Raw genomic sequence first — 24,177 nt, forward strand, 5'->3', positions numbered from 1 at the left:
ATCTGAGATTATAAATGCATTGGAGCAAGCCTTCCTCTTTTTAAGCCTTTTTAGCCGCCTCCGTAATTTTAATGTCTCCCTGGAACTGCACGGGTTCTTACTTTTTGGTTTCCTGACAATGTTGGGCTCAAAACGCATACAGCTGTTCGCAGTTTGTTTAAAACAGTTTGAAAGAATATGCATGTCATCAGTACTGTTGGTGAAGTCATCAGAATGAAAAGAGAGGACATCTACGATTGACACCTCATCTGCTTTGGAAAAAATGAGGAAATGTAGAAGTCTTTAGCAAAACCGTGATCTGAGCTAGTTGGTACATCTTCACAAGTTCATCAGCGCTGCGACGAGGAAGAAAGACAGAGAAGGAAGGACAGGGACAAGCGCTACTAACAACTGCAAGTTTATTTGAAAAAACACACAGGTTAATATACTCTCACAGGACAACGGGGGCGCTTCCCACGAAAAAAGCACACAAAAGGAAGCTACGAATCCAGATACGAAATTTCACACTCATGGATGGTCACAGAAGGTGTGCTAACGCACGTGTCACTGTTCTTGTGAATGTGATCTTGATGTGTAAACTTAATCTTAGCCCTTTTAAGAAGATTAAAGCATGCTTTTTTATTAGACACCTTGGACACACCGGGTTTGTTCAGATGACAATCTGTCCCTTCATTACAAAGATTCTCATCTGAACACACCCGGTGTGTCCAAGGTGTCTACTAAAAAAGCATGCTTTCCCCTTCTTAACAGGCGTACGATTACCGTATTTTCCGGTGTATAAGACGCACCCTTGTATAAGACGCACCTGCCATGTATGCAGGCTGTTATTGAAAAAGTTCGTAAATAAGACGCACCCGTGTATAAGACGCACCCCTGTTTACCCAGTTAGGCTAGTAAGGCTTAATTGAACACGCTTGCGCGGCCATTGCGAAATGCACCTTACCTGTGAGAAGTTCTTAACGCTAAGTGATTGAAAAAGGGAACACGCCATACCCACCCACATTCTAGCCAAAAAGAAAGAAAAAATGAAAGAACTCTCCTTATGTCCAGAACAACATTTTATTTTTACTTAGAACCTTCTAAATCTTCATCTTCGGATGCGCTATCAAAAAGTCGCCCATTTCTGAAGGCAACGCGACAAACATTTTCTTCGTACTACTTACATGGAGCAAACAAAGTTGCAAAGGGTGACTAAAAAAGAACACCGACTTGTCTTAGCCTGTCTTGACAGTGGCGAGAAGCATGATTGTCACCATCTTTTGGCATTTCACATTACTTTTGCTTGGGGCCTCCGAAACGGCCACGTGTTTATAATCCCGGAAGTCATCATCCCCGCCGTTTCATGATAAAGTTCACCTAAAAAAGTTGCGCATGGCGGTCCCCGCATTATTAGCCGTGTTACAACCACGTTATTGGTAGCAATAATTTTCCGGTGAAAAGAGCTTCAACATGAACCTGAGTAATTTCTGAACTCACAAAAAAAGCTGAAAAATTCGCATATAAGACGCACCCTTGTATAGGACGCACCAGCAATATTTTTGAAAAAAAGTTGCATCTTATACACCGGAAAATACGGTAAGTTTAGACATCAAGATCAGTTGACCAGGTAGTTGTGTGAAGCCTACCACATTCACAAGAACAGCGACACATGCATTAGCACACCTTCTGTGATCATCCACGAGCGTGAAATTTCGTACCTGGATTCCTGACTTTCTTTTGTGTGCTCTTTTGCGGAAAGCGCAGACGCTTCGGGTTGTCAGTTGTGAGCATATAATCTGTGTTTTTTGAAATAAACCTTCAGTTGTTAGTAGCGCTTGTCCCTGTCCTTCCTTCTCTGTCGTTGTTCCTCGTAGCAGCGCTGGTGAGGTTGTGTAAAAGTCTTGCGGATTAGGGCCACAAGGCACACTTGGCACGGGTGTATAGTATCTTGTTGCCTCAGACCCGTGTAACGCAGCTAGCCTGGCCCCACTGTGTGTCTCCTCCACTGTGTGTCTCTGTTGTGCAGCAAATCCCCCGTCTGCGGGTGCAGCATGCGGATGTGCTGGATGTGTTCCGGGGGGTGCAGTTCCTGCCCCTGGACAAGCAGGCCTTCCTGCGCGTCCAGTGCTTCGTCAACCGCCTCGAGGGGCAGTTCAGGTGGGGGGAGTTTGCAGGAAGCTGTGTCCAGTGTGTGCCCTCAATGGTGCAGGGTACAAGAAAAAACTACATCCGACAAATAGGTGCCACACAGGAAAGAACACACATGGCTTCTATTCGTTGGACATTGTTCTCTTGTATCATTCACCATCTAGCTCAGGAACAAGTTTTTCTGCTCTTGTGTGCCACTGCCGCGGTGGCCCAGTGGTTACAACACTCGGTTGCTGACCCGAAAGACGCGGGTTCAATCCCGGCCGCAGCGGCCGAATTTCGATGGAGGCGAAATTCTAGAAGCCTGTGTACTGTGCGATGTGAGTGCATGTTAAAGAACGCCAGGGGGTCGAAATTTTCGTAGCCCTTCACTACGGCATTTCTCATAGCCTTAGTCGCATTGGGACAGTGAACCCCCATAAACCATAAACCAAAATTAAAGAAAGCCACATTAGCTTCGAGTCCTTACTTGGAAGAATGAACACACGACCATCAATCTGTGGCTGACTTTCCAATCAGCAGTTTCTGCACCCAAAGCTGCTTTCTCTTCAGGTTGTTAGCAGTGGTTAAGCGATGGAATGATACCTCCTCACCTTTCCATCTCACTGAGTTAGAAAGGACATACGGCAGTGCTGCCGAGGTTTCTTTTGGCCACGACGCTGTGGGGACAACATCAGCAAGTGCTTGCTACACACTACACCGTTCTGTAAGGTGATTTCTCCAGTGATGGGATCGCATGCCGGCCGCAGTGTGTGGCATCTACAAATCTCGAAAATCATCATTGTTTTGCAGGAAGAACACCGACAACGTCCGAATGCACCAGCGAAGCACTCGCAAAGACACAAACAACCACTTCCGCACTCTGCCACTCCCTCTTAGACTAGCTCACGGCATCACGCAGCGTGGCGTTGATTGTGTGAAAACCTCCAATACTGGTTGCATTCCCTCTCGTTGAATTGTGCACCGTGCGGTTTGACGTGCAGCAGTGAGGTGGTGGTCCTCTGTTCTGATGGACTGAAATGCATTTCCAGGGCAATCCAGTCTTCCGTCTTCCTCTGCAACGACCTGCTCGTCTGGTGAGTCCCAGCACTTACAACCTCTGCTTGTGGGATCAGTTGTGCCAAGTGTGGGTAGCAGCTCAGTCCTTTCCTGCATTAGTAATTACAGGCAGGAATGTGCAATATACTGACTGTTGCAATGCTAAGAACGCACCTTAAACTGCTGCTATCACTTGAACTGCTCGAAGAGAGGAGGGGGGCAGAATGAGCCAAGTTTGGGCACACTCACGCACTGCTATCGCAGCAGCATCCGCTTTAATCCAACGCAATCCTTGTCCGTTGGAATCTACAAATTGCGTTTTTAAGCTGCAGGCGACTGGGAGCACGGGGATGACAAGACACATGCCTGGGAGCCAGCCCGCGCAACACACCTCGTACGGCACTGCCCGCGCGGCGTCTGCTGTGGCATAGTTTCGTTATCGCGCCTTTGGCCATTCGCACTCGCATCGCAGCAGCGAATGAACTGTGCCACCAGCCGCCACAGGATTCACGCCACCCATAAGTACGCTCGGCGTTGGGATGGGTGCAACTCACCTGAAGCTTTGAACGCGGTTGGGCCGAGCGTCTATGGAGCCTAGGGTTTTCCACTTTGGCCATTCTGCCATTGTCGTTTCGTGCACTAAAAGTAGGCTGTAAAAAATGCCACCACCGGTTAGACGACTATCACGCAGTGACATTCGCGACATAGCATGCGGGAAAGCTGCCAGAGTTGCGAGGTAACAGCCGAATTTGTGTTGCATGGGTTTCTGTGGAAGCTCACGTGGAGCTGGCTCACGAAAATGTGAAATCTGGGAGAACGCAACACCTGGGAATGTAGCATTGGGGCTCTACAGTATGCCGTCGACGGCTGACAACCGAATTTGTTTGTGATATTTGCTTCTTTCATGGCTGTGTTTCTTTATTTGTTTAGCAAGTGTTGTAAGTGGGCCCACTCCCAGAAATTGGGAAGTATCAAATTTTTGGGGTTGGCAAGAATTAAAGCGCAATAAGACGGCGCAAAGAAAAAATGACAGGACAGGCGCTAACTTGCAACACTTAAATGTCTTCATAAACCACCGCGTGTATATATCACACACAAGGGGGGGAGTAAACACAGATAGGGGGGAACACAGTTGAATGCATGTGCGTGGGAACTCGAATGCAGCAAAACAAGAACAGGTGATTCCGCAGATACTGTGCCATATCTGAAAACTGGCATTCTTTTTTGTATAGCATGGTCGACGGGGTGCTAACACATGCACTCCCACTTTTACAAATTCTGTGCGCTTCTATCAATTCGCGTGCGATCGTGTCTTTACTCTTGCAGATTACACTTGTTTCCAAGAGTTTAGCTTCACATGCCTTCTTTCCTTCTTCTTCTTCTTTCCAGCAATCCTTACAGTGAAGCGGTAGATTTGACCCAGTCCCATTCTTTAATGGCAGACTGAGTTCTCTTAAACGGTCATTAATACATCGCCCTGCATTTTTGGGGTTGCTGTATTTCCCCCTCGGGTGCCTTATACCGTGGCGGCCTGCAGGAGCGGCCTGGAGCAGGGGGACATGCAGGTGCTGTACCAGTACCTGGTGCATGACGTGCTGCAGAGCACTGTGGAGAGTGAGCTGCTGCCGGGGTACAGCTTTGCACCACGGCCCACCACCAGCACCACCGGCCAGTGCAGGTGAGGTTCCGTGCAATTCCGTTTTGGGGGCAGCGGACCCTTCCCAATGGGAACTGGAACTCTCTCGGACGTCCTGCGGACATCCTCAATGTCCGCAGTACATCCGTGGGAGTTTTAATGCCCATTGGGTTGCTTCTGTAGCGAGCACACAGCTTCTGAGTAGTGAGTGGTAAAAGTGGATTGGCGAGTCTTGTGCTGTTTGCAGTTTGTGCAGTGAAACCTCACGTGCAATGCAGCTACTTCCGAAGTGTGTGGCACAGTAACGGCAGAGCTCCCCTGCTCAGTATAGTCATTGTCACACCTTTCTCTTCTCAGAAGCAAGCAGCCATTGTCCACTCTCTCACCAGATAAATTTACCACGATGCAAGTGGTTCTTCTTAGTTTCCAGAATGCTAGCACCAAGAGCCCCACTCATCGATTTCACCGCGGTCTGTCTGGCTCCACCAGTTAGTTACCTACCGGTTACCTAAATGGCCACCGGGTCACTTGACCGTGTGTTAATCATCACAACCATGCTGCTGTTCGGATTGTGAGCAAACTTACTATCGTGGCACGTGGCAGTTAAATTAATGATTGGTTGTGACAAGTTGCTCGGGAAGAGCAACCTGGGTTTCACAAGGCCCTCTAGTGGCAGCACCTGCCATCGCAGTAGGGCAGTGGTGCATCACTTATCTGCTGCACCACTTTGCCAGGAGTGGTACGAGGACTCCCGGGGATCAGTGAATGTACGGTGCACAATGACCGATTCTGCCCATGTGGGCATTAAGCCATTAACGCCATTGTACCTTTGTTTCTCGTTTTTCTCTGCATGCTGTCGACATTGAATCCCTCGCTCCCATCTGGGGGGGTGTGCAGGTTCCTCTACGGTGCGGTGGATGAGGAGGAGACCCTCTCTCGGATCCAGCGCATCTTCGTCTCGGACTCCCTGGGCCAGCGCGAGCAGTGCCACCTGCTCATCTTCCGGGCGTACAGCTCCACCGTCTGCCTCCTGGTCAACGGTGGGCATGGTCTCTCTCTGTGCGTGCGTGCTGGCCATGGCTATGCAAGCTATGGAATGAAAAATGATAGGTGTAACGTTAAGAGATCAGAAGCGGGCAGAGTGTGTGAGAGAGAACAGGCGCGGGTTAATGACATCCTAGTCGAAATAAAGGGGAAGAAGTGGGCTTGGGCAGGGCACGTACTGCGAAGGCAAGATAACCGCTGGTCCTTTTAATTTAAGGGTAACGGAGTGGATTCCAAGAGAAGGCAAGTGTAGCAGGGGACGGCAGAAAGTTGGGTGGTCAGATGAGATTAAGAAGTTTGCAAGGACGTACGGTGGCCGCGGCTGGCGAAGGACACGGTTAATGGGGGAGACATGGGAGAGGCCTTTGCCCTGCAGTGGGCGTAGTCAGGCTGATGATGATGACGATGATGTATACTCGCCGTGGTTGGCCCTGCAGTGTGTAGTGAAAGACATCAGATACAACTTAACCCTTTCATGCGCTTTGTACACAATTGTGTGAGCGGCAAACCTACAGCTTTTTCTGAGAAACAGGAGCACCTAGCAGTGATTTCATTATTTCAGTGAAATTCAGCACCATTATTGTTGCAAATAAGATGCTTTTTTGTAACATGTAGTGAATGCGGTAAATAATATTTCACATAACAGTGAGCTGCGTACCACTTTCTCCGCCGTTTTTGTGCAGACAGATTTTGCCGCGAGTGAAAACGTCGATTTTTTTTCCTCAGTTTCGAGTGTAATGTGCATCTTCGAAACACAGAGTGATTCCAGGATCCCCAGGGTGTGGCTCAGTGGTTATGGCTCTGAGCTGCCGACTCAAAAGACGCAGGTTTGGTCCCTGTTGAATTTTGATGGAGGAAAACTGTTATCTGGCTGTGTGATGTACGATGTCATTTGCTTGTTAGAGAACCCAAGGAGGTCAAAATTATCCACAGCCCTCCTCTACGGCATCGCTCATAGCCAGAGTCACTTTGGGATGTTGAACACCATAAACCAAACCAAACCAAACCATAATAGAGGACTTTTTTATATGTGCTGTATTTAAACTAAAACCTTGTTAATTTGGACTTCAGGGAACCGGGAAAAAATATTAGAATTATTCGGAGGTCCGAATTAACAAATAGCCCCCCCCCCCCCCCCCCCCCCGCCCAAAAAAAGAAAAATTGCCAGAAGCTGTTTGCATTTTAGTAAGTGTATTTGGTGAAAATGAGGATGACAGTCTTCTGCTTTTGTGGCAAGGATGGTTTTTCCAAATTACCTCATATACATACTGCGTGCATACTCTTGGCATTGTTTATGCAGGGCTGCTTCAGAATGTTAAAGGCAGTGAGATTGCAGTGGAGCTTCCTTGCAACCGGCGTGTATTTCCGTATTGCAGAATAGTCGAACCTGACTACAACAAAATTCAGGGGACCCGCAAAAAATTTCGTTGAAGCCGAAGCTTAGTTGTTGTGAAATCGGTCCAGAACATTGGACTGGATAGTTCGTGTACAACATTTATTTTCCAAAAATCTGTCAGCCGTGGTTTTTCACTGCGACGTTACTTTCGTGATGCTCCGGAAATTTTTTACAATATTTGTATTCACATAATAAACATTCGCGCTAATATTTTTTTGCGCACACACTATAAAACTGCCCCACTTTCGTCCTGCAAGAATCCGTACTGAGCTTGCACTGCCTGGAGGCAATTTGGTATGCATGTGCGCCCGTGTCACTGCATGTCGTATGGGGGTCACATGCACCTTGAAATTAGTGCTTTACAAGACGTGAAAGATGTGCGGTTGGCGTTTTGCGACGTGTTGTACAAACACACCGGTGGAGTGTGATTCTCCTGAGACTTCCGTTTACGCAGCAGCGCCTATATAAGGTCCGTTTTGAGGTTGACGGGAAAGGAAATAAATAAATAAAATGCTATCACGATGCTTGCCTGCAGTGCAAAACTGAGACGAGTGCAGTGCGGATGTTGTCGGGCTTCTTGCAACGATGTGCCATCCACCGGTATGCTGGCGACAATGGATCGTCGTGAACCGCTTGCTCGCCACCGTTATGCTGGTGACACCAGATCGTTATGTACTGCTTGCTCGCCACCGGTACGCTGGCGACACCAGATCGTTATGTACTGCTTGCTCGCCACTGGTATGCTGGTGACACCAGATCGTTGTGTACAGCTTGCTCGCCACCGTTATGCTGGTGACACCAGATCGTTATGTACTGCTTGCTCGCCACCGGTACGCTGGCGACACCAGATCGTTGTGTACCGCTTGCTCGTCACCGGTATGCTGGTGACACCAGATCGTTGTGTACCGCTTGCTCGCCACCGGTGCGCTGGCGACACCGGATCGTTGTGTACCGCTTGCTCGCCACCTGTGTGCTGGTGACACCAGATCGTTATGTACTGCTTGCTCGCCACCGGTATGCTGGTGACACCAGATCTTTATGTCACATCACATCACTTTATTTTCCTTAAAGACCCCTTGCGGGGTGTTACATAAGGGGTGGGTTTTTATGAAGTACAGGTGTTCAATGCAGTCATGAATGTTCCAGGGCAGGTGATGGCAGTGATATCGTGGGGAAGGCCGTTCCAGTCAGCTGCTACTCGGCAAAAAAATGAATTAGAGAAAACAGTAGTACGGGCACGTGGGCGCAAAACTTGAAGAGGGTGACTGGTGAGATGGGATCTGCGTGGCGGAGGTGCGCAGATGTAGGGTTCTTGTCTGAGTGGTGAATGAAAAAACTTGTGAAATAAGACGAGACTGGCAGTGCGACGGCGAGCAGAAAGATTAGATAGACCTGATTGCAATTTTAGAGATGATATGCTAACATCGTATGAATACGAGGAATGAATGAATCTGGTGGCTCTGTTCTGCACAGCTTCAAGGGCGTTTGTTATATATGCTTGGTGAGGGTTCCAGATGGCCGATGTGAATTCCAGTTTAGTTCTCATGAGTGAAATGTATGCTTGTAGTCTTACATGTTGAGGGGCATCCCGCAGGTGAAGTTTCAAGTAGCCAAGTGTTTTATTAGCTGATGATATCAGGTTAGTCACATGCAGACGCCAGGATAAATCATTCGAAATTGTGATACCTAAGTATTTGTACGACTGGACGAGGTCGACGGAGGAGGTAGAAATTGTGTACCAGAAAACAAAAGGATTTCGGCGGCGGTGAAAAGACATATACAGTCAAGCCCACTTATAACAATATTCAAGTGCCATGGAAATACCATTGTTATAACCAATAATTGTTATAACAGGGTTGTGCCGAAAAAAAAGAAAGGATGACAAACTTCAGAGCATTTATTGACAGTAAATACCCAGAGGGGTTTGATTGTTCTAATGCCTGTAAAAGCTCGTTAAATTGAACTTCAGGGAACCGGAACAATGTTCACCGTTCACCGATGACCAAAGCACCGCCATCACTGCGCCACCGGGAGCTTTGCGCACCTCCACGTCACAGGAATCAAGCCGGCTTTTTGGAAGCTATTCTTATGGGAAATTCAAGAAGCATGCAGAACCAAGGGTGCGGTGACAGCTGACAAGAGAAAAACCGCGCTGGCTGCATGCACGCGCGCTGCACTGACTGATTAGGGGTACGCATGGCGTGCGTAGCCAATGCAGCAATGCAGCAGCTCTCCTGACGCGATGACGCCTGCCTCTTTTGCTTTCGTGGTGTTGCTGCGCCAGCTTAGTCCATTGGTCGGCCCCACACATGCACGCTTTCAATGTGTTGTAAGCATGGTTTTGCTGGTGTGGTTGTAGCATTTCTTTTCTTTTTCTGTAATGGTTGACACTCAATTACCAGATTTAATTGTTATAACCAATAATGTGCCTTGACAGCATTGCTATAAGCAGTTTATTTTACCATAGAACACATGGCAAAGCTGATGGTGCCATGACCGACCATTGTTATATCCGATATATTGGTATAACCAGTATTGTTATAAGTGGACTTGACTGTACTTACATTTGTTAGGGTTGAGTGTCATCAGCCACTGCAAACACCAATTTTGCACATGGTTTAGGTCAGCCTGTAGGGATTCTTGGTCAGAAGGGTTAGTGACTGTACGAAAAATAACACAGTCATCAGCAAACAGAGGGATATGACAAGATACATGCTGGGGTAGGTCGTTAATGTAAATAAGGAATAACAAAGGACCGAGGATGGAGCCGTGCGGGACGCCGGAGGTTACTGGAAGCGGGTGGGAGGGCTGATTATTAATGAAGACAGACTGAGAACGACGCGTGAGGAATTCTTTAATCCACGCGATGATGTTTGGATCTAGGTTCAGCTGAGAGAGTTTGAGAAGCAAGCGTTGATGAGGTACTTTGTCGAATGCCTTAGCAAAGTCTAGGAATATGGCATCAGTTTGTAGGTTATTGTCAAGGTTGGCGTGAATGTCATGAAGAAAAATGGCTAGTTGAGTTTCGCAGGAAAAACCTTTCCGAAATCCATGCTGGGACGGATGGAAGAAGTGATTGAAATCTAGAAATTGTATGATTTGGCTGTAAATGACATGTTCCATTAATTTGCAGGGTACACTTGTTAATGAAATAGGGCGATAATTAAGAGGTGAATCAGTAGTACCTGTTTTGTGGACGGGAACGACCTTCCCCACTTTCCAGTCGTCAGGTATGGTTCCTTCAGACAATGACTGCGTAAACAGTGCACAAAGGATACTGGAGCAAGCTAGTTTAGCGTTCTTTAAAATTTTTGAGTTTATATCATCTATGCCGGCAGCGGATGAGTTCTTTATTTTATCAATTATGCATGAAATTCCGCTACTGTTGAAAGTTATGGGTTCCATGGCTGTGGTGATAACAAGTGGTAATGTCATCATCATCATCATCATCATCAGCCTGACTACACCCACTGCAGGGCAAAGGCCTCTCCCTTTGCCCTGCAATTCGAATTCGTCAGTAAAAACGGACGAAAAAGCAGTGTTAAATGCGTTTGCACATTCGGTATCAGTCATTGTAACACCGGCATTGTTAGTGAGGGTGATAGCGCGCGTTTCTTTTGGGTTTATCACTTTCCAGAATTTTTTGGGGTTATCGACTATCATTTTTGGTAGGTCAACTTCGTAGAAGGAGCGCTTAGCTTTTGCAATCGCGGCCAAGTACAAGTGTTCAACTTCATGGTATTTTACCCACGCATTTGGGCTTCCGTGTCGCTTTGCTGTACGAAAAGCGCGTTTTTTCTTATTTTAGAGTCTTTTTAGTGTTTTGGTGAACCACAGCTTCTGATTAAGCTTCCTAAAACTGCATGTCGGGATATATTTATTGGTTACTTCAGCTATTTTATGTTTGAAGAGTGTCCAGTTTTCATTTACACTTCTGCTATGAAAGGAGGTTTCAAACATTGACAAGAAGTTATTTAATTCATTGCTGATTGCGTCGTAGTTTCCCTTGTCGTAGAGGATAATAGTTTTCCGGGAAGGTTCTTTTAACACAGGTGTAGAGCTGAAAGTGGCATGAATTACTTTATGGTCGCTGATTTCGCGAAGGTACGTAAGGGATTCTAAGCTATCTGGATGAGTGGTCAGAATGAGGTCTAGAGTGTTAGCTGCTTCTCCTGCGACACGTGTTGGTTCAGATACTAATTGGGTCAAGTTAAAATTAAGACAGACATCAAGGAATTCTCTCAACTCTTCCTGACTGACCATGGGCTGAGGTTGACTATTCCAGTCTATACTGGGGTAGTTGAAATCCCCAAATAGGAGGATATGTGCCTTAGGGTGCTTTGAAACCAGTTGATTTAGGATGTTGTGAAGTTTGCGAGGAAAGTCGGGACTACTTCGAGGTGGTCTATAGCACACCCCAATTAGAAGTGTCAGGGGTGAAGCACGGCACACGAGCCATAGCATTTCCAAGTCCGAGCAGACATTGATGACGGAGCATGATAACTGTTCGTTGACGGCAATTAGAACTCCTCCTCCACGTGCTTCTTTCCTATCGGCGCGAAAAAGACGAAAATTTGGCAATTCAAACAGGATCTCTGAGTCATTTATGTCGCTGTTCAACCACGTTTCGGTTAATACAAGTAGATCGCTGCCTGATGATGAAATAAGGCTTGACACGATATCACGTTTCGGCAAGAAGCTGCGGATGTTAGTAAAGATAACCGATAGGGAAAAGTTGGCACGAGGAGTAGGTGGGGAATAATGCGGTGGCCGGCAGGGGTGAGTTGATTGTTAAGATATTTCTTTAACAGTTGCAGAAGTTTCATAAAAAATGTAACGCTGGGCCAATATGCAGTGTTTTAAATCGCAGGGAAAAAAACACAGACTTTGCCTTAGCGAAAGCTATAAGCTGTTTTCGGCAATTCTGGATGCGGCGCGAAAAATCTTCACCTACGTTGTAGCCTGTATCTTTGAACTTTGGACCTTTGGAAAGAACTGATTCTTTTGTTTTGAAGGACGTAAATTTGACAATAATCGGGTGTTGCCGATTCTCAGAGTGTCTTCCGAGGCAGTGGGCACGTTCAATTTCGATTGGGCTTAACTGGATATCAAGGTATTGAGAGCAGTGGCGAGTGATTATTTCTTCGGATTGCGAATAGGTTTCAGAGGGGTAGGTATCAGGTAAACCATAGAAAATTAGGTTGTTTCGCCGGGAGCGGTTTTCAGCATCTTCCAGGCGAGCCTCTAGCACACTAACTAGGCGAGTCGTTTCGGTCGTAGTGGTTTGGATCGCTTCTAGGTCAGTGCGCATTGTAGACAGATTTCCGCAGCGAGTTTCTAAAGTGCTGAGACGGGTGGTGAAATCTGCCATTTTTTGGTCCATTGAGAGAAGGTGGCTCTTAAGCTCCTGCACTTCAGTTACTAATTGGGTCTGGCCACAAGACATCTTTTTTAGTTCATCAAGAATAATGTCTAGCTTGTCAGCACCAGGGTTGCTCTCAATATCACCACACGACAGTAGTAAGGAACGAACAACGTGAAGGCACTCAACACTGATAACAAGGCAGCACTGAGGGCTCGGGAGCTGTACCAGAATATAGTTACTCGTTTTCTTTGAAAAGAGAGTGTAATGGCCACCAACCTGCATAGCGAAGATGAGTGGATTAGAGAACTGTGTTGTGGCACAGCCACCGAGCCCACATAGTGCCTGTGAAGGTCGCTGTTCATTTATAGTTGACACATTGAATGTAGTCGCTGACGATGGGGCCTTCCAGTTGGGTCTGAGGATCCAGTTGTTTTGAGCCGATATTGCAGGAAAAGGGGCGTTTTTGGTTGCCTTGTAGATGGGACCTCTGTAAGCTGTGTCGTGCAGGGGCGCATGCTCGATCACGCTCGACCAGGGAGCGCAAAACATGCCAGGGAGCATGACGCAGACGATGAGCCACCGGTATGCTGGTGACACCAGATTGTTATGTACTGCTTGCTCGCCACTGGCACGCTGGCGACACTGGATCGTTGTGTACCGCTTGCTCGCCACCGGTAAGCTGGCGACACCAGATCGTTGTGTACCGCTTGCTTGCCACCGGTATGCTGGTGACACCAGATCGTTATGTACTGCTTGCTCGCCACTGGCACGCTGGCGACACCAGATCGTTGTTCATGGAAGACAGTTGGGCTAGTTGGTGTGAATTCGTTAATGACTGCGACATTGCAACTAGCGTGGAAACACAAGGACAGCGACACAGGAAACCGACAGGACAGCACGCTAGACTTCAACTGACGTTTTAATGCACACATAACAGATTTTTACACTTCTATTCGGCGCATGCTCAGGACACTGTACCCCCGCCCCCTTCACATTATCACGAAGCAGGTTGTCAAGCAAACAGTAAAGATTTAAACCAAATTGACGCGCAAGTTTTTCGACAGATAGATTAACTCTTTTCTCGTGAGGGCTACTGAGGGTGTGCTCACGCACTTGTCCCCTGCCTTATCAATGCAAAATGCTTCAAATATCTCCCTATCACCCTGCCTATGAAGCCGCCTCAGCACTCTCGTGTGGCTAAAGAGTGGAACGCATTTTTCTTCATTTCCGCCTGTTGTTTTGACTTTGCATTTGCGGCAATGTGCGGCCAAATGGCCACCCGCCATCAGAGCTGCGACTGTAGTCCGGTGTTTTCGTAGCCTTTCGTTCAGGCACTGGCCTGTTTGGCCAATATAACATTTACCACAGGTCAGTGGGATGAGATACACCACACCGATGGCGCAGTTCACAAACCGCCTGGCGTGTTTTGTTGCGCAGGTTTTTGCCTGGTAAGCATTGTTGACCATTCGGCACATCCTAGACAGCTTTTGTGGGGCTGTCAAAACGACAGAGATGCCACACTTTCCCGCGGCATTTTTGAGGCGATGGGACAAGTTGTGCATGTAGGGCACAGGCACCGGACGTCCCCCCGGGCCGTCATTGCAGCAGCCTGCTGTCTTTCGTCCCTGGAGCTCTTTAATAAGGTTTTCAGCGACGGACGCGAGTATGCTGTCAGGGAAGCCAGCGCTACGCAGACGGAGGATCTGCTGCTCAACACTCACGTTCACTTTGTGTTCACAAGACTTCTGAAGAGCGCCTCTTAGGCAGTTCAGTGCTATCCCTCTTTTTACGGTTCTCGAATGGGCCGAATTATAGCTAAGAACAGGCTTTTTTGAACGAGGGAAGTATGTCCAGCATAGTGAGCTACTACTAAAGCTAATGCTGAGGTCAAGGTAACGTAAGCAACCCTCATCAGGAACCTCACGAGTAAAACTCAGACCCTTACCACATTCTTGGAAAACACTAAAAACACTCTGCACAATGTCATATCTTCCATCAGGCGTCACACTTTTTAAAACAACAATATAATCATCAACATTGTGAGATATTTGAAGCATTTTGCATTGATAAGGCAGGGGACAAGTGCGTGAGCACACCCTCAGTAGCCCTCACGAGAAAAGAGTTAATCTATCTGTCGAAAAACTTGCGCGTCAATTTGGTTTAAATCTTTACTGTTTGCTTGACAACCTGCTTCGTGATAATGTGAAGGGGGCGGGGGTACAGTGTCCTGAGCATGCGCCGAATAGAAGTGTAAAAATCTGTTATGTGTGCATTAAAACGTCAGTTGAAGTCTAGCGTGCTGTCCTGTCGGTTTCCTGTGTCGCTGTCCTTGTGTTTCCACGCTAGTTGCAATGTCGCAGTCATTAACAGATCGTTGTGTACCGCTTGCTCGCCACCGGTAAGCTGGCGACACCGGATCGTTATGTACTGCTTGCTCGCCACCGGTACGCTGGCGACACCGGATCGTTGTGTACCGCTTGCTCGCCACCGGTACGCTGGCGACACCGGATCATTGTGTACCGCTGGCTCGGTGTCACTATGGGCCTAACTTGCTTCGTCGTGAAACCTCATAAAAAGCGCCTTGGAATTCTGTTTGCGGGGATAAGGTGGCTGCAGCTGGCACCGGACTGGATTAATTGGAGAAATATGGAAGCGGGCGTAGTCAGGCTGGTGATGACGATGACGGTATCTTTTCCTGGCCCCCACTGAAAGCACAGAGGTGGCCAGTAAACTCTTGACACTACTGCCAGTTGTGGCAACAGTTTCGACGCCCTTGTGTGTCTGAGGTAGTCGAGGCGATTTCACTCTGTCAGAAGGTGGAGGGAGTTTGATGATGACTCCTGAACGGCTTGAGGGTGGCTCATCATGATCATCATCATCACCCTCACTACGCCCACTGCAGGGCAAAGGCTTCTCCCATGTCTCTCCAATTAACCCTGTCCTTCGCCGGTTGCATCCACTGCATTCCCGCAAACCTCTTAATCTCATCTGCCCACCTAACTTTCTGCCGTCCCCTGCTACGCTTGCCTTCTCTTGGAATCCACTCTGTTACCCTTAAGGAGTGCTCTACTGTGTGACTCATGTGGCAAACACCCGGGACCAGGAAAACACTTTTGAGTGCTTCCATACAAAGTCGAACCATTGCTGCAGGACCAGTGGATACAGAGGTGTGCCGCGAATAGAGGTTTCACTGAGCATTGGCAGGCAGCATTGCGTTCTGCTTTTGAGGATGTCTGAAGTTCACAGAACTGTCCCTGGACCGTAGGAACCACAGTGTGGCTAAAACTTCCCAACAGAGGTTAAGAACCAACTTGGAGGCTTTCTCAACTTCATTCTTAAAGAAGAAAATGCAACAGCATTTGGGCTGCGTGCTGCGGTATCTATAAAGAATAGTGTCTAATGCTGTTCTTGTTATTTTCCTGCCAAAACTCTGGTTGGAACTGATTCCATCACCCCTGTTCCAGTACCTTCCATTGGATTATCATGTGGGATTATACTTATCCGACCCACTAGTCCACCTTAAGGGGGGAGTCTGGTCTTGAAAAGAAAATTTGATTAATCTAGTCATAGTTAGGAAATTTTCAGGGCACATGTATTGCTGTGCGCTGATTCTAGATGTGTCACTTAATTTCATGTAAAACAATTGCTTGAGCACTTATGCAATTTTTATGCAAGTATTTTGCAAAGTGTTTTGACAAAAATTTGCTGCAGGAAACTCGCTGAAATGCATGCCATTTGGTTCTCTTGATACCAGAGAATGCAATAAAGGTAAAATTATCATCCTGGCTATCATAAAACTGGAGTATAGGGTACTGAAGCTGCCACTTCAGAATAAGGAATACACTTTTTTCTTCTCATTTATGAAGCGACAACTTCGAAACTCTATAACTTAGGTTCTATTATAGGCAGAAAGATAATTTTACTCTTATTGCATTCCTTAGTGTCAAGAGAACTCATTGGCATATATTTCAGCAAGTTTCCCGCAATAAATTTTTTTTCACAGCTCTTCACAAAGTACGTGCATAAAAATTGCATAAGTGCTCAAGGAATTGTTTTACATATAAGTAAATGACATATTTTGAATCTGCGTGCAAAAATACATGTGCCCTGAAGGTTTCTTAACTGTGGCCTCATTAATAAAAATTTTTTTTCAAGACCAGGCTCCTCCCTTAATCTATTTCATGCATCATGAAGTCCATGCTGTCGCAGGGATTGTGCCCATGCCATTTACTAAGGTGTTCTCTTTCTCTCTGTGTGTGTCCTTTGGCAACAGTGAGCCATGAGCTGTCGGTGCCGTTCCTCAAGGGCGTGGAGAGCTACCTGGCCACGGAGTTTGTGGCGCTCGCCAACGAGATTGGCAAGCAGTGCACCAAGCTGTCCAGCCTGTGAGCACCCTGCCATTGCTTGGCCATTTCTTTCCTGCCATTTATCGTTATTCTCAGTTCCTTTTTGATCATCCTACCGTGGCGTTTTGTCATCTGGGGTCAGAGTGTGTTATCCGTGGTGCCACAGGCATGATCTTTTAGTGTTATTACTTTGCTTGTTCCACCCCACAGTAATTGCATCACCTCGAACTGTGGGGATGCGACGTGAACAGTGACGAAGTGTGTTGCATATTTGTGGGTTACATATCTGAGGCGTGGTGCTCTCTTGAAGGAGCCAGCTGCAGTTCTGGGGAGCTAAAAGGCAAAGTAGTGGCTTCCTTCCAAGCAAGCTTGCTTCCTCAAAGATTGTGCAGAAGAACCTGGTTAATGTTGGAGATGAGGAGTAACCACGAACTTGGATGAGACTTAAGAACGAGAAGAGGACAGGACGAGCGGCAACTGGCAACTGAACTGATTTGTTTCCTTAGCCATCTCGCGTGTTCCATGTGCCCTTATCTTAGTTCTCGCATTGTAACGGTGTTACGTACGCTATGCGCAGATGCAACCTTTGCTGCAACATGTATTTTTTCCCAATAAACTTCAGTTGCTAGTTACCACTCGTCCTGTCTTCTTCTCGTTCTTCAGTCCTGTCCAAGTTCGCGGTTATTCCTCCTCGCCAACATGTCAGACCAACTGGCCCAAAGCTTTCCCTTGTTGAACCTGGTTAATATTTGATTTCATTTATTGAAGCCTTAAGGGCCCGTGGACATTACATAAGGCGGGGGCAAGAACAGTGTGTAACAACATAAGATACCAGCTCAACAAAAACAAAAAACAAAGGAACGGAACAAAGCAAAAAAAAAATCATGAAAGGAGACAGTAACACAGGATCAGATTATTTGGTAAAGCCGAATACATCATGTGAGACACAGATGACTCGCTAATTTAGTGCAGAAAATTGCTCGATCTGAGCAAGAAGCAATACTATCAGGCAGGGCATTCCATCGGGCTATTGCATCTGGAAAGAATGAATCATTCATCGCTGACATGCGGCCTTTCATGGGAGCTATGGGTTGACTGTGGTTTAGGCGAGGGGATATTCTTGATGGCGGCTGTAGCAAAGGATTCCTGTTAATAGGGCGGTACAGGCTGTTTACTTGTGCACTTCTGTAGTTGCAAACTCTTGCAGGCAAGCTTTGAGTAGCGTCCCACTTTATCAAATTGCGTTGATAAAAGTGCTGCAATACATTGAGAGAGGTACTGTATTTGCTCACATAAACCTACATCTGAAGCGCAATTAATTATGCATTATTGCTTCCTGAGCCATGCATTTGGCCTCCCTGGAAAATCAAGGAGGGACACTGTGGCTCTCGTGTGTGCTTCCTGTCAGGAGGGTCGGTGCGTCCAGCTTGCGCAATGGCGAGCGGTGTGCACTGGTGTTTCAGCTCTCCCCTGGATGGCCAGAGCAAGTACATCTACTTCAACCGCATGAACCTGGCCCAGAAGTCAACGGTCCACTCCGAGCGGAGGACGGGCATTGTGGTGCCCCCGGAGCTGGTCCGGTTCCTGGCAGACATCAACGAGGACCTGCAGCAGTGAGTGCCACTGGCTTAGGCTATGGAAAGGAGGATGATGGGCGTGACGTTGAGAGGCAGAAAGAGGAGAGCAGGGTGGGTCAGGGAAAAGAAAATTGGCAGGGGCTTAGCCTGGTAGGTTGCGAAAGCAAAAGCGCAGCGCCTCCAACTGAAGGAACGCAGTGCGCCGCGTCTACAGGTCACGCGTGGCTTCCGGCCGCTGCTGCGCGACCACTCGACTTGGTAGCCCATCTCATCCTGGTATGACGTCAGAGGTCATTCTAAAGGTCAAACGTGGCTACCGGCCGCCGCTACGCGAAAGGCCGTTCATGAGCGTAGTATTGCTTTCGCAATAAAACATCAGCTAGTGATATCCTAGTTGAGGTACCAAGAAGAAATGGGCATGGGCAGGGCACATATTGTGAGGAGAAGACAGCTGCTGGTTGTTGAGGGTAACGGAATAGATTCCAAGACAGCAGGGGGCAGCTGAAAGTTAGGGGGGCGGAGTGGATGAGTTTGCGGGGATAAGGTGGCTGTGGCTGACACAGGAGAGAGTTAATTGGAGAGGTATCGGAGAGGCCTTTGTCCCGCAGTGGGTGTAGTCGGGCTGCTTATGATGATGAGGCTTGAATGTTTCAGCTTCGCCAGAGCTATGTGCAATTGACGTGCACCCCCCCCCCCCCCACTAATTAATGCAGAGTGCGGGATGCTGGGGAGATGACGGCCAAGACCACCTCGGAGTGGTGGGTGGTGGGCAAGGTGTCCGACCAGCGCGAGTTCTACGTGGTGCTCAACCAGAAGAGCGCCAACATCATCCAGATACATGGTACGTGCGCAGCCCCCCCTTTTCCCCCCTTTTTCATTTCCCACCTGCCTTCCTTGCTGGTTACCCGCCTGTTGGGAAACCAGGAAGTGCATGCAGGGTGTACATAAAAAGCAGGCGCATGCGCAGCGACATGCAGTGTGTTCTGGTTGAGGGGGGATCATTCACCAAGTTGCATTTTTCTGCACCTGATGGGCCGCTTAAAATTTACCAGACAGGCATCAAACATGGTGCGAATTTCAGCTCTAGCTGGTTGCTTAAGCCCACCTCCATGTGATGTTACTGACGAACAAGTTAAACACGCAGTTACCAGTGGTGAAAAATTAGAGGAACACTTAAGCTCCATGTCAGCATTAATGGTTATTCGCTACTTTCTAATTAGTACCTCATTCTGATTACACGCACTCATTAACATACATCGGTTCACCAAGTAGACCACATGATTCACCACATGACACACAAGGTCTGCCATTAACCCATTCAAACGAATGTGCCTCAGTTGAAGCAGGGGTAGTTTGTCTCACTCGCAACCCATGCATCATGGGTTCAGTTCCCAACTTATCACCCCAGTTTTCTTTTAAACATAATTACTTTACGTCCAGGCCGCCGCGGTGGCTTAGCGGTTACGGCACTCGGCTGCTGACCCGAAAGACGCGGGTTCGATCCCGGCCGCGGCGGCTGGAATTTCTTTGGAGGAGAAATTCTAGAGGCCCGTGTACTGTGCGATGTCAGTGCACGTTAAAGAACCCCAGGTGGTCGAAATTTCCGGAGCCCTCCACTACGGCGTCTCTCATAGCCTTAGTCGCTTTGGGACGTTAAACTCCAATAAACCAAACCAACCCTACGTCCTTGCATATCATAATGACATTTTGGTCAAGCCATGAGCTGAAGTCACAACTCAAGTTTTTCATCATTTTCATTCTACAGCTCTGCTTGTGGCGTCACAACCCTATTGACCAATCCTGAATTATACTCAGTTGCATACATAGCAGGCAACGCTGTAAAGGCTGCGGAAGTAGTGCGTGCGTAAACTATATTACCGTAAAAACCCTTGTATAATACGGTGTATAATTTGGTTATAGCAAAAACGAAAAAAAAAAGGTTTTCATCCGTATACAATGCGAGCAAAGAAAGGCATTCAGCTCGAAGACATTCTGGATGTCACGGAAGCTGAACGCCCTCTGATTATCTGTGTGCGCTGGCGTGCCAGATACTTTGCGTGAAGAGCCAATGGCAGGTACAGAGGCACCACGTTTGCGTGTACTTGCGTCCTGTGCCGCGAGCACACGCATACTGGTTCTGGCATAGGTTCTCGTATGCGTGCATCCTAAGTCTCTCCATAGACTGAGCTCTAGTGATTGTCGTTGTCGGGTGTGCTGTTTGCCGAGAGGCCCTTGTCAGGGATATCGTTCCAAAGAAACACGACTTCGGCACCGTCGAGCGCATTCAGTATTCCGCATTTCTTGAAATGACAATCGATGACCTGCACGGGGTTGCTAGCCCAAGTGCCCACGATCCAGCTGCACAGTGTGGCTGGAGAGGCACCTATCTGGTGGCAGTAACTGCCGACTGTCCTTACCTCCTCAGACCATGTAGCAGCACTTGACATGATGCCGATGCTTTCAGCAGTTGAAAATTACTTTCCTTTTAAAAGCCACCAAGTGCTGCTTTCGCGGTAGACACTATGTGAGGTGCGAACATTCTGGGCATCGTGAGGTCAGCGTAGTGAAATGGCGTTGAAAGCAAAACTACCGACCTATACCACTGCTCGATAGCACCTCCTCTTGCTCGAAGCATGATGATAGAGGCGAAATTTTAAAGGTGCGTATAATGTGTTAGGAGCAATGCAAAGGGAGAAAGCAGCTGGTGAGGATCAGATAACAGCAGATCTGCTGAAGGACGGAGGAGAGATTGTGCTACAAAAACTAGCCACCCCGTATACGCAATGCCTTGTGACCCCGAGCATACCAGAAGCTTGGAAAGAACGCTAACATTATCTTAATCCATAAGAAAGGAGACGTCAAGGACTTGAAGAATTACAGACCAATCAGCTTATTGTCCGTTGCCTACAAGGTATTTACTAAGGTAATCGCTAATAGGGTCAGGACAACCCAAGACTTCAGTCATCCAAATGATCAGGCAGGCTTTCTTAGAGGATACTCGACAATAGACCACATTCACACTATCAATCAGGTGATAGAGAAATGCGCAGAATATAACCAACCCCTATATATAGCCTTCATTGATTACGAGAAAGCATTCAACTCAGTGGAAACCTCAGCTGTCATGCAGGCATTGCGGAATAAGGTTGTAGAAGAGTGTTATGTGAAAATACTGGAAGATATTTGTAGTAACTGCACAGCTACTATAGTTCTCCATAAAGTCAGCAATAAAATTCCAATACGGAAAGGTGTCAGGCAGGGAGACACGATCTCGCCAATGCTCTTCACTGCCTGCTTACAGGAGGTATTCCGGGGACTGGAATGGGAACAGTTGGGGATGAGAGTTAATGGAGAATACCTGAGTAATTTGCGATTCGCTGATGACATTGCCTTGCTAAGCCACTCAGGACAAGAACTGCAAAGCATGATCAATCAGCTAGACAGGCAGAGTAGAACGGTGGGGCTAAAAATTAACATGCAGAAAACCAAAGTAATGTTCAGTAGCCTTGCAAGGGAACAGCAGTTCGCAATTGGTAGCGAGGTGCTAGAAGTAGTAAGAGAATATGTCTACTTAGGGCAGGTAGTGACCGCAGATCCGGATCATGAGAGGGAAATAACTAGAAGTATAAGAATGGGGTGGAGCGCATATGGGAGGTTCTCTCAGATCATGAATGGTTTACCAATAACTGTCATGAGAAAAGTACACAACAGCTGTATCTTACCGGTACTCACCTACGGGGCAGAAACGGGGAGGCTAACAAAGAGGGTTCAGCTTAAGTTAAGGTCAACGCAGCGAGCTATGGAAAAAAAAATGATAGGTGTGACGTTAAGGGATCGAAAGTGGGCGGAGTGGGTGAGAGAACAAACTCGGGTTGATGACATATTAGTCGAAATCAAGAGGAAGGAATGGGCTTGGGCAGGGCATGTAATGCGAAGGCAAGATAACCGCTGCTCCTTAAGGGTAACGGAGTGGATTCCAAGGGAAGGCAAGCGTAGCAGGGGGCGGCAGAAAGTTAGGTGGGTGGATGAGATTAACAAATTTGTGGGGATACGGTGGCTGCAACTGGCGAAGGACAGGGTCATTGGGAGAGACACGGGAGAGGCCTTTGCCCTGCAGCGGGAGTAGTCAGGCTGATGATGATGATGTACTGTGCGATGTCAGTTTATGTTAAAGAACCCTAGGTGGTCGAAATTTCTGGAGCTCTCAACTGCGGTGTCCCTCATAGCCACAGTTGCTTTGGGACGTTAAACCCCCATGAGCTGTAAAGCAAACCAAACCAATTACAAAATGAAAAGAAAATTAATTTGTTTCAAGTATTCAGTTACAGTCCAACCTCATTATAACGAAGTCACATTTTGCGCGGAAATTCGTTCATTATATCCAATATTCGTTATAAAAGCATGCACTCAAATTCCCGCAGAAAAGGTCTGTTAATAAACCCAAGTAAAGGCACTTTAGGATGGACAACACAGGGTTGAAAAAATGCACTATTTTTGAATTTAACGCGTGGTATAAGCATGTCAAAACTCGCCTTGCATTTCGTACCGGAAAGCAAGCGCGAACTCTTAAGTCGGGATGCTGGCCAGGTGCAAAAACAAATTTTTTTAAAAAACGACGTAATCTTCGTTTGCGGCACTTCACACTATTTGACAGGTTAAATTTTTCGACGAAATCAACACAGAGCAGCGCTTTCCCGATGTCAGCTGATTTGGCCACAGGTAGGTTCCCGAGGTACCCCCTCAACTTCCTGGCCATGTCGGCGGCCACGGCGCTGCTGAGAGATCGCACTTTGCCATCTTCACATGCGTCGCTGTTTGTAGCATGATCTGCAGAAACCACCTGATCAACCATTTCTTGGTCGGTCAGTTCGGGCGCCACAGCCAAGTTGTCATCTGCACAGATGAATTCCTCGAACGTAACGTTCGGAACCGCCAGTTGATGCCATGTCGTCTCGCCGAAACTGTCCGCTTGCCTTCCAGTAGCATGCGGAAGCTTTCTGCCTACTTCTCGCAGTTCTCAGCGCCAACGGCTGCTTCTTCACCAGACAAGACGTGGCAAACAATCTGATGGCTGTCATTAAATCGCTGCAGCCAGCCACTGCTTGCATCAAAGTCATTGTGGCCTCAGACGCAAGTCAGACTTCTCGCCTTCATTTGAAGGACGGCACCAGACACAGGCAGGTTACGCGCTATAACGTCCTTGAACCATGCAAACAAAGCATCTTCAACGTCCTGGTGGTGACAAAGCCTTACACTCTTGCTGTCATTCTTCACAACGCCTGCAGAGTGGACGTTTGCAACCTTCTGCCTTGCGCTCAAGATGGTTGATAGAGTGCTAGGCGCGACACCGAAGTCCGCGGCAATGACTTTTTCTTACGCCCGCTGTCAGCCGCCCTGAAGATCTTTATCTTCGTTTCAAGCGAAACTGCTGTAAGTTACGACGTGTTCCGTGACGGCGTCTACAGAATGGACTGCAGAGATCATAGAGATAGCACGGAGATAGCACGCGAGTCGACAATCGTGGCGGCAGGGTGACCGGGGAGCACGGGCATTGGTTTGATCACGTGTCAGTCACATGCTACCCATGCTACGCAGCCGTTGATGCTAGATTCATTCGCTCTCCCTCGATGGCGTGGCGCGCGGGAAGC

The 24,177-nt window shown here is 47.7% G+C and overlaps 1 protein-coding gene and 1 pseudogene across 1 annotated transcript in view; one reads left to right on the forward strand and one right to left on the reverse strand.

Moving 5' to 3' along the window:
* Nucleotides 1-24,177, forward strand: part of Ccz1 (vacuolar fusion protein CCZ1) — a 40,382-nt gene that overhangs the window by 14,025 nt on the left and 2,180 nt on the right. Inside the window, exons 6-12 of the mRNA XM_089586223.1 lie at nt 2,006-2,136; nt 3,159-3,203; nt 4,703-4,843; nt 5,699-5,841; nt 16,880-16,991; nt 18,416-18,565; nt 19,243-19,370. Of these exons, the coding sequence (XP_089442349.1) occupies nt 2,006-2,136; nt 3,159-3,203; nt 4,703-4,843; nt 5,699-5,841; nt 16,880-16,991; nt 18,416-18,565; nt 19,243-19,370 (850 nt within the window). The remainder of the gene's footprint in view (nt 1-2,005; nt 2,137-3,158; nt 3,204-4,702; nt 4,844-5,698; nt 5,842-16,879; nt 16,992-18,415; nt 18,566-19,242; nt 19,371-24,177) is intronic.
* On the reverse strand, nt 12,033-16,091 carry LOC149345771 (uncharacterized; annotated as a pseudogene).

This window comes from Amblyomma mixtum, chromosome 4 (assembly GCF_055824585.1).
Source record: "Amblyomma mixtum isolate Tamu chromosome 4, ASM5582458v1, whole genome shotgun sequence".
Taxonomy (NCBI): Eukaryota; Metazoa; Arthropoda; class Arachnida; order Ixodida; family Ixodidae; genus Amblyomma; species Amblyomma mixtum.